The sequence below is a fragment of the Triticum aestivum genome, chromosome 1D (genome assembly GCF_018294505.1).
Source record: "Triticum aestivum cultivar Chinese Spring chromosome 1D, IWGSC CS RefSeq v2.1, whole genome shotgun sequence".
Taxonomy (NCBI): Eukaryota; Viridiplantae; Streptophyta; class Magnoliopsida; order Poales; family Poaceae; genus Triticum; species Triticum aestivum.
The window spans coordinates 450,268,594-450,283,793 of record NC_057796.1 but is presented as its reverse complement, the minus strand read 5'-3'; the positions used below and the strand labels follow the sequence as shown (position 1 = coordinate 450,283,793).

At 45.6% G+C, this 15,200-nt stretch overlaps 2 protein-coding genes across 2 annotated transcripts; one reads left to right on the top strand and one right to left on the bottom strand.

Moving 5' to 3' along the window:
- The first annotated feature begins 663 nt into the window (after positions 1 to 663).
- On the top strand, positions 664 to 4,549 carry LOC123182830 (vesicle transport v-SNARE 13). Its single transcript, XM_044595499.1, has 5 exons — positions 664 to 949; positions 1,046 to 1,104; positions 1,265 to 1,453; positions 3,234 to 3,404; positions 4,244 to 4,549. Exons 1-5 carry the CDS (start codon positions 856 to 858, stop codon positions 4,391 to 4,393), a joined length of 663 nt encoding a protein of 220 aa, XP_044451434.1. The 5' UTR covers positions 664 to 855; the 3' UTR covers positions 4,394 to 4,549.
- Positions 4,550 to 5,198: 649 nt separating this feature from the next.
- Positions 5,199 to 6,608, bottom strand: LOC123160451 (uncharacterized). Its single transcript, XM_044578271.1, has 2 exons — positions 6,550 to 6,608; positions 5,199 to 5,966 (listed from the first exon to the last, which is right to left on the bottom strand). The coding sequence occupies exons 1-2, from the start codon at positions 6,606 to 6,608 to the stop codon at positions 5,354 to 5,356; spliced, it is 672 nt and encodes a 223-aa protein (XP_044434206.1). The 3' UTR covers positions 5,199 to 5,353.
- Between the last annotated feature and the right edge of the window lie 8,592 nt (positions 6,609 to 15,200).

The window sequence follows — 15,200 nt, the reverse complement described above, 5'->3', positions numbered from 1 at the left end:
GTGGAGGTGTGTCTCCGGCGGATCTATCCTCGGTGGATTTGCTCGAATCTGGTTGTGGTTTGTCTATGTTCGTGTGTCTTCAGGTTGGATCCTTTCGATCTACGTTGTTCTTCATCAGCGGCGGTTGTTGGTCTGGTGCGCTGGTCCTACGGGGCCTTAGCACGACGACTTTCCGACTGTCTACTACAACAAGTTGTGCCCGACTCCGGCGAGGGAGGGGTGATGACGGCGACGCGCCTTCGGCTCGCTTCAGTGATTGTAGTCGCCGTTGGGTGGTCTACGGATCTGGATGTAATTTCTATTATTTCTAGTGTTGGTTGCACTGCTATGATAGAAGATGAATAGAATGAAAGTTTTCTCGTAAAAATAAAGTGCGCCATGGGCACTCCCCTCCTGTAATGTAAAAAAGGAGGGGGAAAGGGGGTGGGAGTGACGGTGATGGTGGTGGTGTGCGCGCAATCCATTTTTTATGCTAGAGAGAGGGGAAGATGAGAACGATGATCATTCGATTCCTAGTGCAAACGCTCAAGAATTGTGGAAGAGGAAAAAAGAACACTCTCAAATTTGGCGGGCCCACCCAGCAGCCTCCCTCAAGGGACACATCCATCAGTCGTCAGCGTTCCGTCCCGTCCCCCGTGCACCGCCCGCACCGGTTGCATTGGTTTGGTTCCCAACACGGCACCCCACCCGCCTCAACTCGCCCGCCGCCCCCTCCCCAACGAACTCGCTCCGACCACCCACCCACCCATCGACTACCTCAGCTCTCCTCCCCCTCGATTCCGCCGGAGGCTCCGCGGGCCTCGATCCGGTCCGGCCGCCGCGATCGCCGGCCGATTCGCCGGGGAGGGACCGACCATGAGCGAGGTCTTCGAGGGCTACGCGGGGCAGTACTGCGAGATCTCCGCCGCCCTCTCCCGCAAGTGCGCCGCCGCCTCCGCCCTCGATGGCGGTACGTACGCACGCCTCTCTCTCGCCCAGAACCCCAGGTTTCCGGTTGCTTCCACGCCTTGGTCTGACCCTCTTCTCTGCTTGTCCCTTTCGCCAGATAAGAAGCAGCAGAAGCTGTCCGAGATCCAGGCCGACGTGCAGGAGTCTGAGTCGCTGGTAATTTTTTGTTTTGTTAGTCTTCCTTCCGTGCTCAGTTGTCTGTGCTGTGCGTCAGATTTCCGTTTGGCTAGCTTCCCGTAGACGAGGAGGATTGGATTTATCATGTGTATAGTTACCTAACCGTGCCTCCAATTTCTGTTTGGCTGGCTTCCCGTAGATCAGGAGGATGGATTTGGAGGCGCGGAGCATGCAGCCGAGCGTCAAGGCCGGGCTGCTGGCGAAACTGAGGGAGTACAAGTCTGATCTCAACAACGTCAAGGGCGAGATCAAGAGGCTCTCGGCGCCTAATGCCCAACAGGCCACCCGGGAGGAGCTCCTCGAGTCCGGCATGTCCGACACACTCACGGTGAGCTCCCTACCCCTCGCGTTTCCGCCTTACGCCAGATCTTATGTATATTGCATGTGACCACCATGGACTTCTTACAGATTTTGCTGCTGTGGTGTGTCTGTGTGTTCCCTCAGGAAACAGTGTGTCTGTGTGTTCCACCAGAAAATAGCGTGTCTGTGTGTGACCCCAGTGTATTATTACCCTGGATTATGTGTTTGAAATCTGTTTGCTTGATATTGCGATGCCATGTGGTTTTGTGTTCCTCTTAATCCCTTCTGCACCTGTATTGTTTTTAAGTGCCTGAGTTGGATTTCATGCTGTGAGTTGAGCCCATACTGTCGATGTCAGCATGTGCATTCCACATTTTTGGCATTCACTTGAAAACTTGATGATATTGTTTACCCGTTTGATGGTGTAGTTTTGCGTTAATGATCATGTTAGTTCCTGTGTTTCTGATAGTCTTAGTTCTACTATGATATTGAATGATGCTGTATGGTTAGTTGGTTAACTTGGTTACCCCACTGTTCGGGGAAGCTGGGATGAATTTTTCCTTGGGAAGGCAGGATTTTAAAGCAAAGGTGTAAATATTGTGGATTTTGGGATCAAGCATGCTTGACATTGTAAGACTTTGAATTGTGAAGTGGATGGGTTACAGTGCAACGCAGACCTTTGAAACGTGATATGTAAAACAGTGTGCAGTATTGTCGTGTCTAAAGAAGTGTTCCATACCTTTTTTTTTCAAATGTTCTGCATGGATATCCATGAAGTGAGCACTGCTACTAATATGGTTTGTGATGGTTTTAGTCGGTAGATATAATGTCGAACAATGTTTGTTGAACTTCAGTTAGGTTTATAATTTGAATTTAGCACTGTAGTTAAGTCTAGATACATGCCTTCTGTGATCATTTTATAGCTACTAGTAAATTGTACGTGCTTTGCACGTCATTTAAATGTATATAAAAAGCATGGGAAAATACATTTGAATATGTATTTCCTTTCCTAGAATCGTATTGGACAAGATCCAACTTGGTTCTTACCTCTCTAGAATCCAGATTGTTCTAGTCCCTTTTTATTAGAGTATCAGATAAGCATGTCGATAGATGCTTCTAGAACACATGAGATGGTAGAGTTGGGGGTTCAATTAGAAGGCCACGTGGCAGAATCCTATGAGTTGAAAACTTTATCCAACGGATGATAATGCTCGGATTTGCCATCTCTTGACCGTTGGATCGGCATATCCAACGATTAATATGTGGAGCTATTGGCACACTATATAGTGGTATAGATGGTATAGATGATAATACGGAGCCAGGCTGTGGTTGAACTCAGAACCACACTGGGACTCTGTTGTCAATAAGTGATTGCAGTTGTACTTTTTCGAACTTCATGTCCCTTGTCGAGCAGTCTTGGATGCATTATGTGTTATAATGCAAAGTATGAGCAAAATAACAGAAGCAAACATCCATTTCATCATATTTATCACTTCAATTATTAATTGATACTGTTGCTCTTGAATATGTATTATTTTCGTTGCAAGAAAGCTTCGCTGCATAATTTTTCAAGTAAACCTATATATGATCTTCAATCCATTCACTAGATCAGAATTTAGTTCATTCTTATTTAAGTGGACATATTAAGAAGAAATCTACACTGTTGTGCTCATTTATTACTGGATATCTCTACAACTGTGCTGGTATTTCTGTGTTTTATTACCTTTTATTTGTCCTGTTTGCAATTTTTCTATCATGGCACCATTTCCTTTCTGATGTACTTCTGCAATTATTATATCATGGGTCAGGCGTCATCTGATCAGAGAGGAAGATTGATGATGACATCAGAAAGGTTAAACCAGTCTTCGGACAGAATTAGAGAAAGCCAAAGAACAGTATTCGAGACAGAAGAAATTGGCGTGTCGATTCTTCAGGACCTTCATAATCAACGACAGTCACTGCTGCATGCTCACACAACCGTATGTACTTTGTTCTCTCAAGTTGATTTATTTGGGACTTTGAGCCATCGTTGGAGCTAATTTGTTCTTCTTACCTTCTCTCATCCAATTGTTTATGGATTGATCATTTCTGGCCTTAAATATTGATCAGCAGCAGCAACATTAGCTAGCAAACCACGTAGACAACAAATCCCATCGGTTAGTTCTGTTTTGATGTTGATGCATTTGCACCATATATGCTTATTGGAAACTGGTCGGTCCTTTATGAAGTACTCATACTGAAAGAGTGAAAGGTATCATATCTGCCAAAATAGGTACTGTATGTATTAAGCATAACAGCTGTAAGAATATAGTTATCCAAACTTTTGTACGGGAGTTAGACCATGGTCTGGTGCTAGATAGTCACATCTGGATACGGCACAAGCATCCTTTTTTTTGGACATGAGTTGCAAAATAACTTTAATGATGCCAATTCATCCAAATAAAATCAATTTCTCCCACTGGTAATATGCAGTTTCCAGTGTCAAGAAAGAGATTTGTCCACTTGGTCACTTTGCCATTCCGGTGAAGAAACATACCGTGCATGTCTCCCATTCATAAAATGAAACAAATATTTGACCTTTTGATTTGTGAGGCAAAATTCCCCAGAGCTAGTGGAACTTTAGCTTTTCTGCATTATGTATATTTTGCTTTTCTCTGGCATCAGTTTGGGGTAAGTTTGCCTGGATTTGTCAAGGAAACAGCTAGTGTATGATTAACCCTGCTAATTATGACTTGAGAGGACGATTCTCATCATTCAGCTATATATTACTTCTTCTGTTACCTGACACGTAATGAAATCCTGCTGCCCTTGCCCGCAGTTGCATGGTGTGGATGACTACATCGGCAAAAGCAAGAAGATCCTGGCTTCCATGTCCAAGAGGATGGACAGGAACAAGTGGATTGTCGGCGGCATCATTGCGACCCTCGTCTTGGCCATCCTCTTCATATTGTACTTCAAGTTTGCTTAACCATTCCAAATGCAGCATGTGCCTGAATTCAGAATGTTTGTGTGTGTGTGGAGTATGATGTACAGCGACACTTGCCAGCTGCAATGTAAAACACAAAATATTTGAAAGATGTGTTGGAGGCTTCTGTAAATGCTCAGCGCCTTTGGCATTCTGAAATTGCTGCGTGGTATTAGTGTTATATTTGCACAAAATTTACCTGTTCTGGCCCAGAAAAAAAACGGCCATGCCCGCTGCTAAAAATTGCCCTCTGCTGTATCGATCAGCAAAACAAACTTAAACAAAATTCACAACTCGCCAGCGAAGTCAACAGCAATTACGGGTTAAACTGGCAGTAATAGGATGAACAGCAACACTACACCAATCACCAGAGAAAATAGATCTCCTTCACAAGCAATGCTAATAACTTGATGATGTACAAGTAAGAACAAAACAAATGCTCATGTTTTAACACAGTTCTCCAAATGCACTTGTTCAGCAAAGCAGCAAACAGCTCTCCACCAGACCCACAGAGGCACACATTGCACAAGTGTGAGGTCACATATAGTTAAACACATTCCAGCACTACAAGTTTAACATCACGATAGAGCAGCAGAAGAGCGCTTATTCAGCCTGAATCCAGCAAACACTGAAGCCAACACAAAATAGGATTTGTTGAGTCCAACACTGAAGCCAACACAGAGTAGGATCCAAATCCGAAGCTGATTTGGAGGCTGAAATTTACAGAGCAAGACAACTGAAGAACGCACTGGTAATATCAGACCACGCGCATGAACAAACATCAACAGATCCACATATCAGGGACGAATTCAAGGGTAAACTGCTGCAATTTCCATTCCATCCTAGTACATCCAGACAACAAACAGGGCCAGGGCAAACAGCAGCGAGATGCGGCGATTTTTCAGACCCGAGGACCACGAACACTGCTAGTACTGTACCAAACAACGACTATCCGGTGGTGGCCTAGCCGCCGAAGCCATAGAGGGTGCGGCCCTGGCGCTTGAGCGCGTAGACGACGTCCATGGCGGTGACGGTCTTGCGGCGGGCGTGCTCGGTGTAGGTGACGGCGTCGCGGATGACGTTCTCGAGGAAGATCTTGAGCACGCCGCGGGTCTCCTCGTAGATGAGCCCCGAGATGCGCTTCACGCCGCCGCGCCGCGCCAGCCGCCGGATCGCCGGCTTGGTGATGCCCTGGATGTTGTCGCGCAGAACCTTCCTGTGGCGCTTGGCACCGCCCTTGCCGAGCCCCTTGCCTCCCTTGCCGCGCCCGGACATGGCTGACGATCTCGAGCTGCGAGCGGATGTGGTGGAATCGGAGGAACGGTGGTGGCTGCTGCTGCTGTGATTTGCGGGGAGGGGCGAAGGGCGTTTTAACGGGGACGAGACGTCGGAGGAGGCGTGTGCCTGCCGTTCGATGCGGATGGAGTGGACGGTCAAGATGGCGATCCGGGGGAGAGATGCCGCGGATCCGTGACGTGGCCGATAGCTTGGGCCGGTGGATTGGCGGGATCGCTGATGTGGCTCTAAAATTTCTGCGCGGAGCGCGGGCGGCAGCTCGAAACATTTGGGTTTGTTTCTTGCAATCCAGTCCGTCCATCATTGGTCCTTTGCTTCTTGCAACATACGGTATTCGCCTATCAATTTCTGTGAAGAAGCAGATAGCATTTGGATGTACGTAGATCAAACTAATAAAAAAAAGTTCCTTCAAAGTAGCTAGTTGTCATTTATCTTTTTTTTTCGGGCCTCTCCTATTTGGTTAGATGTCTCCTCTCCAGTTGGAAAGCAAACTTTTGTTCAAACAATATGTCTCAGGAGCGAAAGGACTTTTGTCTATGGTTTGGTCCAACCCGTGGGTGCAGTCGCGCTCTCATCCCCCCATTGCTTAGGACGTGTTTGGTTGCCCGCATGAGGTCCAGCCTGGCCCGGGCGGAAAGAATTTGGCCCGTTTGGTTTCCTGCATTCATTGCGCGGCCCGCATCGCACGAAGCTTAAAGCACGTCCAGCCCAGGCCCAGGGGCAACGCACGATTCGGCAGTAGCTCGCGAGCCTGGCCAGGGCGAGGCAGGGGAGGGCGACGCGCTTCTCCCCTCGTGCGAGCAGGGGAGATGGTGCGAGCTCGCCCGCGTCGCCGAAAAATCGGCGGGAGGATTTCGGCTCACCTCCCGCCGCTCCACCCCCTATTTAGCCCCTCCCTCACCGCCCCAACTCCCGCCACCATTCTTCCTCCGTTCGCGCTCTCCCGCCGACGCGCATCGGTACCGGCGAGCAGGTAAGCGGCGCATCTTCATCGGCCGGCTGTCCACGGCGTCGGAGCTCCTTCACCGGCCGGCGTTCATCTTCCACCACCGCCCCCCCCTCGTCCTCAAGCTGCAGCCATGGCCTCTGTGAGTTCAATCCCCCTTTCTCACTGTTCCTTCTAGCTAGATCTGAGTTGCAACTAGGGTTTGATCTTGATGCATGGTTGATTAGTGGTCTGATCTGTGAGCTGATATGGTTGGTTGCTATGCTGCGGTTACAATTTCTGGTAGGGCTAGATGTTCAAGCATTTGGTATGCTAGATTAGTAGTAGAGTTTGAAGTTGAACCTTGTGCTTGTGTTGAATCATGCTCAGATCTATGATTTGTAGCTATTGGTGGTCATGTGCTTGCTATGATAGTGATGAACCATGTACATGCATGCTCCTGCTTTCATGGATTGTCCGGTATGTTGTGTGCTATACTCACTGTCAATGCGTGCTACGATTGTAGGACATGACCACACAGACGCAAGATCTTAGTCGGGCCCTTGTCGTGTCCGACAGCCAGTTTGCTCCATCGTTTGTCGAGGACTCGCAGCCTATGTCCGAAATGGCACCTGATTCAGAGGTGTTCGAGTCTGATTCCCTCTATGTGCCAGTAGTGCTCGTTGAGCCAACTACTGCTGCTGCCACTGCACTCAAGCTAGCAGCAACAAAGGCAAAGAAGGATAGTAGGTCGAACAACATGAAGTGGCAGCCGTTCATGTCCACGTTCGTGCTGAACAAGATGTGTGAGCTCATCTCTAGTGGAGTTAGGACTGACAAGGGCTTCAAGGAGGTGCACTTGAACACCGTTGCGAAGCAGGTGTTCGAGTTCTGTGGGCAAGAGGTGTCTGCCACCCAGGTGTACAACCACCTGAGGAAGTGGAGAAGTCGATGGATCCAAGTGTCCAAGCTGAGAGACCTTAGCGGGCCCTCATGGGATGAGAACACTTGCTCCATAGTTCTTGAGGCAGAGCACTACACCGACCATGTCGCGGTTAGCTCACAGCCCTCTTCCTTTTCATACTGTCCACCATTGCCTACTCCTAATCGCAACTAACAACACTTGTGTTTCATTCTTAGGACCACCCAAGGGACGCTGAGTTCCTCAACACACCCATCCAGAACTACAACCAGATGCAGCACATCTTCTCCTTCGGGCTGGCAACTGGGAAGCATGCCATGGGCTCGGGGGAGCCTCTTGGTTCTCCCATGCCTGACTTCCCTGGGACCCCGGACGTCGAGATCCTTGATGGCCCTGACAAGCCCGCTCTGCGAAACCCTTCGACAAGCCATTTGACCCCGTTGATAGGAAGAGGAAGAGAGGAGGCCTGATGGAGGAGGAGATCAATGTCTTCTGCAGCATGACTGAGGCGGTGAAGGAGGTGGCAACAACCATCAGGGAGTGCAAGCCCCTCGACGTCCACCCTGACCTGTATGGCGTTGTCATGACCCATGGTGGCTTCAGCGACGAGGCTCTCATGGCAGCTCTCAGCCACCTGCTTGACAACAAGGCCCAGGGTGTTGGGTTTGTTGCCATGGCCGACGCTCACTGGGTGCTGTGGCTCAGGAGCTGGCTGGGCAAGCACTACTACTAGAGTAGTGCTGCCTGTGAGCGTGCATGATCCCCGACGGCGATGGTGGTGGCGACGACAACGACGATGACGATGACGATGTACATTTTGTGTAGCTAGGGCTCAAAAACTATTTGATGGTCTGTATATTTTGGTGAGGTGGTATATACTAACCCCTCACGGTGATGGTGAACTTGCGGTGGTAGGACAACACCCTCTTTTGGATGTGGTGGTAGGTTAACACCAAGGTAGTGCTAGGAAGAACTTGTTATGCCGTATGATCATGCATGCTTTACTTCTCTTCTGCTCCATTGTTGTTTGCTACTTTGCTTGCTACTTGTGTTCCATTGATTTGCTGCTTCAACTCTTGCTCTTGTGCATTGCTAGGGCAAGTGGTATGCCGTGTTCATTGATGAGGTTCCAGGGGTTTATAGTTCATGGGAAGAAGCCAATGCACAAGTGGCATCGTATAGCAACAGCAACTATAGAGGGTTCAAGACTAAGCAGGCAACAGAACAAGCTTACTCCGCCTGGGTGCGAAAGCACGGAGGCAGTAGTGTCGACAATGCCAAGGTTGGAGTTGTCAAAGTGGAAGTTGCTAAGGTGGATCGTCAATTCGGCCTGAAGCTGAAGAACTTCATCATCTTCGCCCAGTTCGTCACCATTGCTGTGTTGTGGCGTTGGTGTGCTAGGTGTGATCATTGTGGGTAAGCTCACCAACTAGGGTACAAGGTAAGCACAACATGTACGCCGTATGCAACCAAACGCCGTGTTCATGTGCCGCTAGGGCCAATGCAGCCAACCAAACAAAGTGCACTTGCGTATTACCTAATGCAGGGACTAGGGATGCAGCCAACCAATCAAGTTGCATATGGCGTATTAGGGCCTGTTTTTGCTCAACCAGGCTGGGTTGAGAAGTTCATGCGATGCAGGAACTGTTGACAGCGGCAACCAAACACGCCCTTAGGGAGTGTTTGCTTGCTTACATGGATTTTGCATGTATTGCATCTGTGTTTCAGTTGAGCTTGGCCGAGGAAAAACAGGCAAAAAACCAACATCTGCATGTTGTTTTGTTGCCCACATCTAGGCTTCTTGCATTAGGGGAGCAATCCCGTCGGCGGTGCCGCGAACTAGTTCCTAGCGTCATCGCCGCAAAGAAAGTCCGTGCAGAGGGACAAATAGGAGGACACTGAGTCAGAGGGCAAAGGAGGAGAAATGCAGTGCGCGCGCCATGGCAGTATCAGTGTGGTAGGACAAGGGAGAGAAGGAACAATGTCGGAGATGACTCCAGTGTAGTAGGATGGAGGAGGAGGTCGGGGGGAACAACGCCGGCGGTGGCGCTTGTGTAGTACGATGCGGGCAAGGAGGCCGAGAGGAACAACGTCGGCGATGACGCCAGTGCAGCTGGACAAGGGTGAGGAGGCTGAGAGGAACTATTTCGACGGTGGTGACAGTGCAGCATGGTGTGTCAGAGGATGCCGAGAGAAACAACGTCGACGGTGGTGCCAATGTAGTAGGGCGCATGAGAGAAGGCATAAGGGCAGCGGTGTTGCGTCCGACATGACGAGTACGGAGTCGCGGGCGAGCGATCCCCTCAGCAAAACGACGAACTAGTTGCTAGCATGAGGCAGAGGAGGGCACTGAGGCAGAGGACAGAGGAGAAGAAATACAGTGTGCGCAAGTGCAGTAGGACATGGGAGAGGAGGCCGAGATGTACGACATCGACTATGACGCCAGTGTAGCAAGATACGAGAGAGGAGACCGAGAGGAATGACGCTGACGGTGGCGTCAGTGTAACAGGATGCGGAAGAGAGGCCTAGAGGAACGAGTAAGGAGTGTCTTAAACCAGACCACACATATACATATGTGCAATCATGAGGAAAATGTAGATCTACTTGTCTACGATCGATGAAACAGAAAACGTGCAACACGAAAGTTGTGTGGAACTGCAAGATGAAGCTACTGGGCAAAGGAACTTTCAAACGGTCGAATGTGCACGACAAATTTGACACAATTTATACAAAGTAGATCCAAACATTAACACGGAATTGAACATTCACAATGGATGAAACTACTTACCGATTGCCTGAATGGAACCACAACATCGAAGTGCTTCTTTTTGTGTAGACCTTACCCCGAATCAAAGCGTCGCTGTATAGGTTAGAAGGGACTAATAGGTGGACGAGATTAGGAGTTAAACAAACAAACCATCTGCAACTTCACTTACACCCACATATCAGACAAAATGAGGCTTCATCACTGGACCCGCTCACGTTCATCCCTCGAGCCCGATTCCTTGGAAACTGTCGATTCGGGAGTTCCTAGCGGGCCTAGCTGGGAGGTACTTTAAAGTCTGTGCGATGCAGACCCAACAGTGAAAGCAAACAACCAAACAACCCAATTTCATCTCGCGCGGACCTGGTTGGTCTATATGTGAGCAACCAAATGAAGGAAATATGCCCTAGGGGCAATAATAAAGTTGTTATTTATATTTCCTTATATCATGATAAATGTTTATTATTCATGCTAGAATTGTATTGACCGGAAACTTAGTACATGTGTGAATACATAGACAAACAGAGTGTCCCTAGTATGCCTCTACTTGACTAGCTTGTTAATCAAAGATGGTTAAGTTTCCTAGCCATAGACATGTCATTTGATAAATGGGATCACATCATTAAAGAATGATGTGATGGATGATACGTCTCCAACGTATCTATAATTTATGAAGTATTCATGCTATTATATTATCTGTTTTGGATGTTTATGGGCTTTATTATGCACTTTTATATTATTTTCGGGACTAACCTATTAACCGGAGGCCCAGCCCAAATTGCTATTTTCTTGCCTATTTTAGTGTTTCGAAGAAAAGGAATATCAAACGGAGTCCAAACGGAATGAAACCTTCGGGAGAGTTATTTTTGGAACGGAAACAATCCAGGAGACTTGGAGTATACATCAGGGAAGCCACGAGGCAGGGAGGCGCGCCCTACCCCCTGGGCGCGCCCCCACCCTCGTGGGCCCCTCGTGGCTCCCCTGACCGACTTCTTTCGCCTATATATATATCCATATACCCTAAAAACATCGGGGAACAGAATAGATCGGGAGTTCCGCCGCCGCAAGCCTCTGTAGCCACCAAAAACCAATCGGAACCCTGCCGGAGGGGGGATCCCTCACCGGTGGCCATCTTCATCATCCCGGCGATCTCCATGACGAGGAGGGAGTAGTTCACCCTCGGGGCTGAGGGTATGTACCAGTAGCTATGTGTTTGATCTCTCTCTCTCTCTCATGTTCTTGATTCGGCACGATCTTGATGTATCGCGAGCTTTGCTATTATAGTTGGATCTTATGATGCTTCTCCCCCTCTACTCTCTTGTAATGGATTGAGTTTTCCCTTTGAAGTTATCTTATCGGATTGAGTCTTTAAGGATTTGAGAACACTTGATGTATGTCTTGCATGTGCTTATCTGTGGTGACAATGGGATATCACGTGATCCACTTGATGTATGTTTTGGTGATCAACTTGCGGGCTCCGCTCGTGAACTTATGCATAGGGGTTGGCACACGTTTTTGTCTTGACTCTCCGGTAGAAACTTTGGGGCACTCTTTGAAGTTCTTTGTGTTGGTTGAATAGATGAATCTGAGATTGTGTGATGCATATCGTATAATCATACCCACGGATACTTGAGGTGACATTGGAGTATCTAGGTGACATTAGGGTTTTGGTTGATTTGTGTCTTAAGGTGTTATTCTAGTACAAACTCTATGATAGATCGAACGGAAAGAATAGCTTCATGTTATTTTACTATGGACTCTTGAATAGATCAATCAGAAAGGATAACTTTGAGGTGGTTTCGTACCCTACCATAATCTCTTCGTTTGTTCTCCGCTATTAGTGACTTTGGAGTGACTCTTTGTTGCATGTTGAGGGATAGCTATATGATCCAATTATGTTATTATTGCTGAGAGAACTTGCACTAGTGAAAGTATGAACCCTAGGCCTTATTTCAACGCATTGCAATACCGTTTGTGCTCTATTTTATCATTAGTTACCTTGTTGTTTTTATATTTTCAGATTACAAAAACCTATATCTACCATCCATATTGCACTTGTATCACCATCTCTTCACTGAACTAGTGCACCTATACAATTTACCATTGTATTGGGTGTGTTGGGGACACAAGAGACTCTTTGTTATTTGGTTGCAGGGTTGTTTGAGAGAGACCATCTTTATCCTACACCTCCCACGGATTGATAAACCTTAGGTCATCCACTTGAGGGAAATTTTCTACTGTCCTACAAACCTCTGCACTTGGAGGCCAAATAGCGTCTACAAGAAGAAGGTTGTGTAGTAGACATCAAGAAGTTTCTGGCGCCGTTGCCGGGGAGGTGAGTGCTTGAAGGTATATCTTTAGATCTTGCAATCGAATCTTTTAGTTTCTTGTTTTATCACTAGTTTAGTTTATAAAAGAAAACTACAAAAAAATGGAATTGAGTTTGCCTCATACGCTTCATCTTTTTAATATCTTTCGTGAAAATGATGGGAAGGAAAATTGTGCTCAAGTACTAGAAGAAGAATTACAAAGAATGCTTGCCATAAAATATGTGAATGATGAGCATGATTGCAATGTTGTTAGTATGAATTCTTTGAATACCCATGATGCTAATGATATGCAAAGCCACAAGCTTGGGGATGCTATATTTGATGAAGATGATATGTTTAGTCCCCCAAGTTTTGATGAGAATATTTATTATGATGAAAGCATCCCTCCTATTTATGATGATTATATTGATGAAAGTGGATTTGGAGAGGTCATGACTTTATTTAGTGATGAATCCACTATTTCGGAAGAGGTTCCAATTGATTATGAGAACAAAGTTGCTATCTATGATGATTATTGTGATGACTCGTATGCTATAAAGAATAAAGATAACCATGAAACTTGTCATCATGATTTTAATTTTCAATTGGATTATGCTTCACATGATAGTTATTTTGTTGAGTTTGCTCCCACTACTATTCATGAGAACAAATTTGCTTATGTGGAGAGTAATAAAATTTCTATGCTCGTGGATCATGAAAAGAATGCTTTATGTGATAGTTATATTGTTGAATTCATTCATGATGCTACTGAAAATTATTATGAGGAAGGAATATATGCTTGTAGGAATTGCAATAATATCAAGTTTCCTCTCTATGTGCTTAAAGTTTTGAAGTTATGCTTGTTTTGCCTTCCTATGCTAGTTGATTATTGTTCCCATGAGTTGTTTTCTCACAAAATCCCTATGCATAGGAAGTGGGTTAGACTTAAATGTGCTAGTCATATGCTTCATGATGCTCTCTTTATGTTTCAGTTCTTATCGTTTATGTGAGCATCATTGAAATCATCATGCCTAGCTAGGGGCGTTAAAGTTAGCGCTTGTTGGGAGGCAACCCAATTTTATTTTAGTTTTTTTCTTTTGCTCCTGTTTAGTAATAAATAATATATCTAGCCTCTGGTTAGATGTGGTTTTATATTTTAATTAGTGTTTGTGCCAAGTAGAACCTTTGGGAAGACTTGAGTGGAAGTTAATGTGATCTTACTGTAAAAAACAGAAACTTTGCGCTCACGAGTTTAGCTGTCATTTTTTACAGAAGAGTGATTTTAAGTTGATTCTTTTTGAAGAAGAGTAATAGACAAATTCCTCAGGTGCACCAATTTATTTCAGATTTTTTTGAGTTCCAGAAGTATATGTTTGATACAAATTACTACAGACTGTTCTGTTTTTGACAGATTCTGTTTTTCGTGTGTTGTTTGCTTATTTTGATGAATCTATGGCTAGTAAAAGAGTCTATAAACCGTAGAGAAGTTTGAATACAGTAGGTTTAACACCAATATAAATAAATAATGAGTTCACAACAGTACCTAAGTGGTGATTTGTTTTCTTATACTAACGGAGCTTATGAGTTTTCTGTTGAGTTTTGTGTTGTGAAGTTTTCAAGTTTTGGGTAAAGATTCGATGGACTATGGAATAAGGAGTGGCAAGAGCCTAAGCTTGGGGATGAACAAGGCACACCAAGGTAATATTCAAGGATAACCAAGAGCCTAAGCTTGGGGATGCCCCGGATGGCATCCCCTCTTTCGTCTTCGTTCATCGGTAACTTTACTTGGGCTATATTTTTATTCACCACATGATATGTGTTTTGCTTGGAGCGTCATTTTATTTTGTTAGTATTTGCTTGCTGTCATTTATAATAATGTTTTGCATCTATATTTTCAATAAAAATGTCAAGGATATCCTTTACCATGCTTATTTTGCAAGTATACATGTTGCTGTTTCAAAACAGAAAGTTTACCGCTATTGCAAAAATTCCCTAGAAAATTCAGAAAATGATAAAATGTTGAAACATTTTTCATAATAATCTATTATAAATTTACTACAGTGGGAATTTTCTTTCATAATTTTTGGAGCTAGGGAAGTATGGATCTTGCTGCATTCTTTACAGACTGTCCTGTTTAGGCAGATTGCTGTTATGTTTGCATTGTTTGCATATGTTTGCTTGTTTAATGATTCTATTAGAGGATAGAACTATTAAATATACAGAGGCATTTAGTATGCAATGTTGAATAATAATTTTAGTGATTTGCTACAGTAGAGTATGATAAGGTTTCTGCATTGGTTTATACTAACTTATCTCACGAGCCCTTGTTGAGTTCTGTGTGGATGAAGCTTTTGAGATTTAGGGGGGCCGTGATATGAGAGGAATTAAGGAGACACAAAAGCTCAAGCTTGGGGATTCCCAAGGCATCCCAAGATAATATTTCAAGAAGTCTCAAGCGTCTAAGCTTGGGGATGCCCCGGTTGGCATCCTACCTTTCTTCTTCGACAACTATCGGTTAGTATCGGTTGATCCTAAGTTTTTGCTTCTTCACATGATGTTTGCTATTATTAGATACCATTTTATTTTGTTTTGCT

What these genes read in the sequence shown, in the direction of transcription:
- LOC123182830 (XM_044595499.1), top strand. Translation starts at nt 856, where the DNA reads ATGAGCGAGGTCTTCGAGGGCTACGCGGGGCAGTACTGCGAGATCTCC. An exon ending in GCATGTCCGACACACTCACG is followed by an intron (nt 1,454 to 3,233) that starts GTGAGCTCCCTA and finishes ATCATGGGTCAG; the next exon opens with GCGTCATCTGATCAGAGAGG. An exon ending in TGCTGCATGCTCACACAACC is followed by an intron (nt 3,405 to 4,243) that starts GTATGTACTTTG and finishes CCTTGCCCGCAG; the next exon opens with TTGCATGGTGTGGATGACTA.
- LOC123160451 (XM_044578271.1), bottom strand. Translation starts at nt 6,608, where the DNA reads ATGGTGGCGGGAGTTGGGGCGGTGAGGGAGGGGCTAAATAGGGGGTGG. An exon ending in AGGGGGTGGAGCGGCGGGAG is followed by an intron (nt 5,967 to 6,549) that starts GTGAGCCGAAAT and finishes CTGGATTGCAAG; the next exon opens with AAACAAACCCAAATGTTTCG.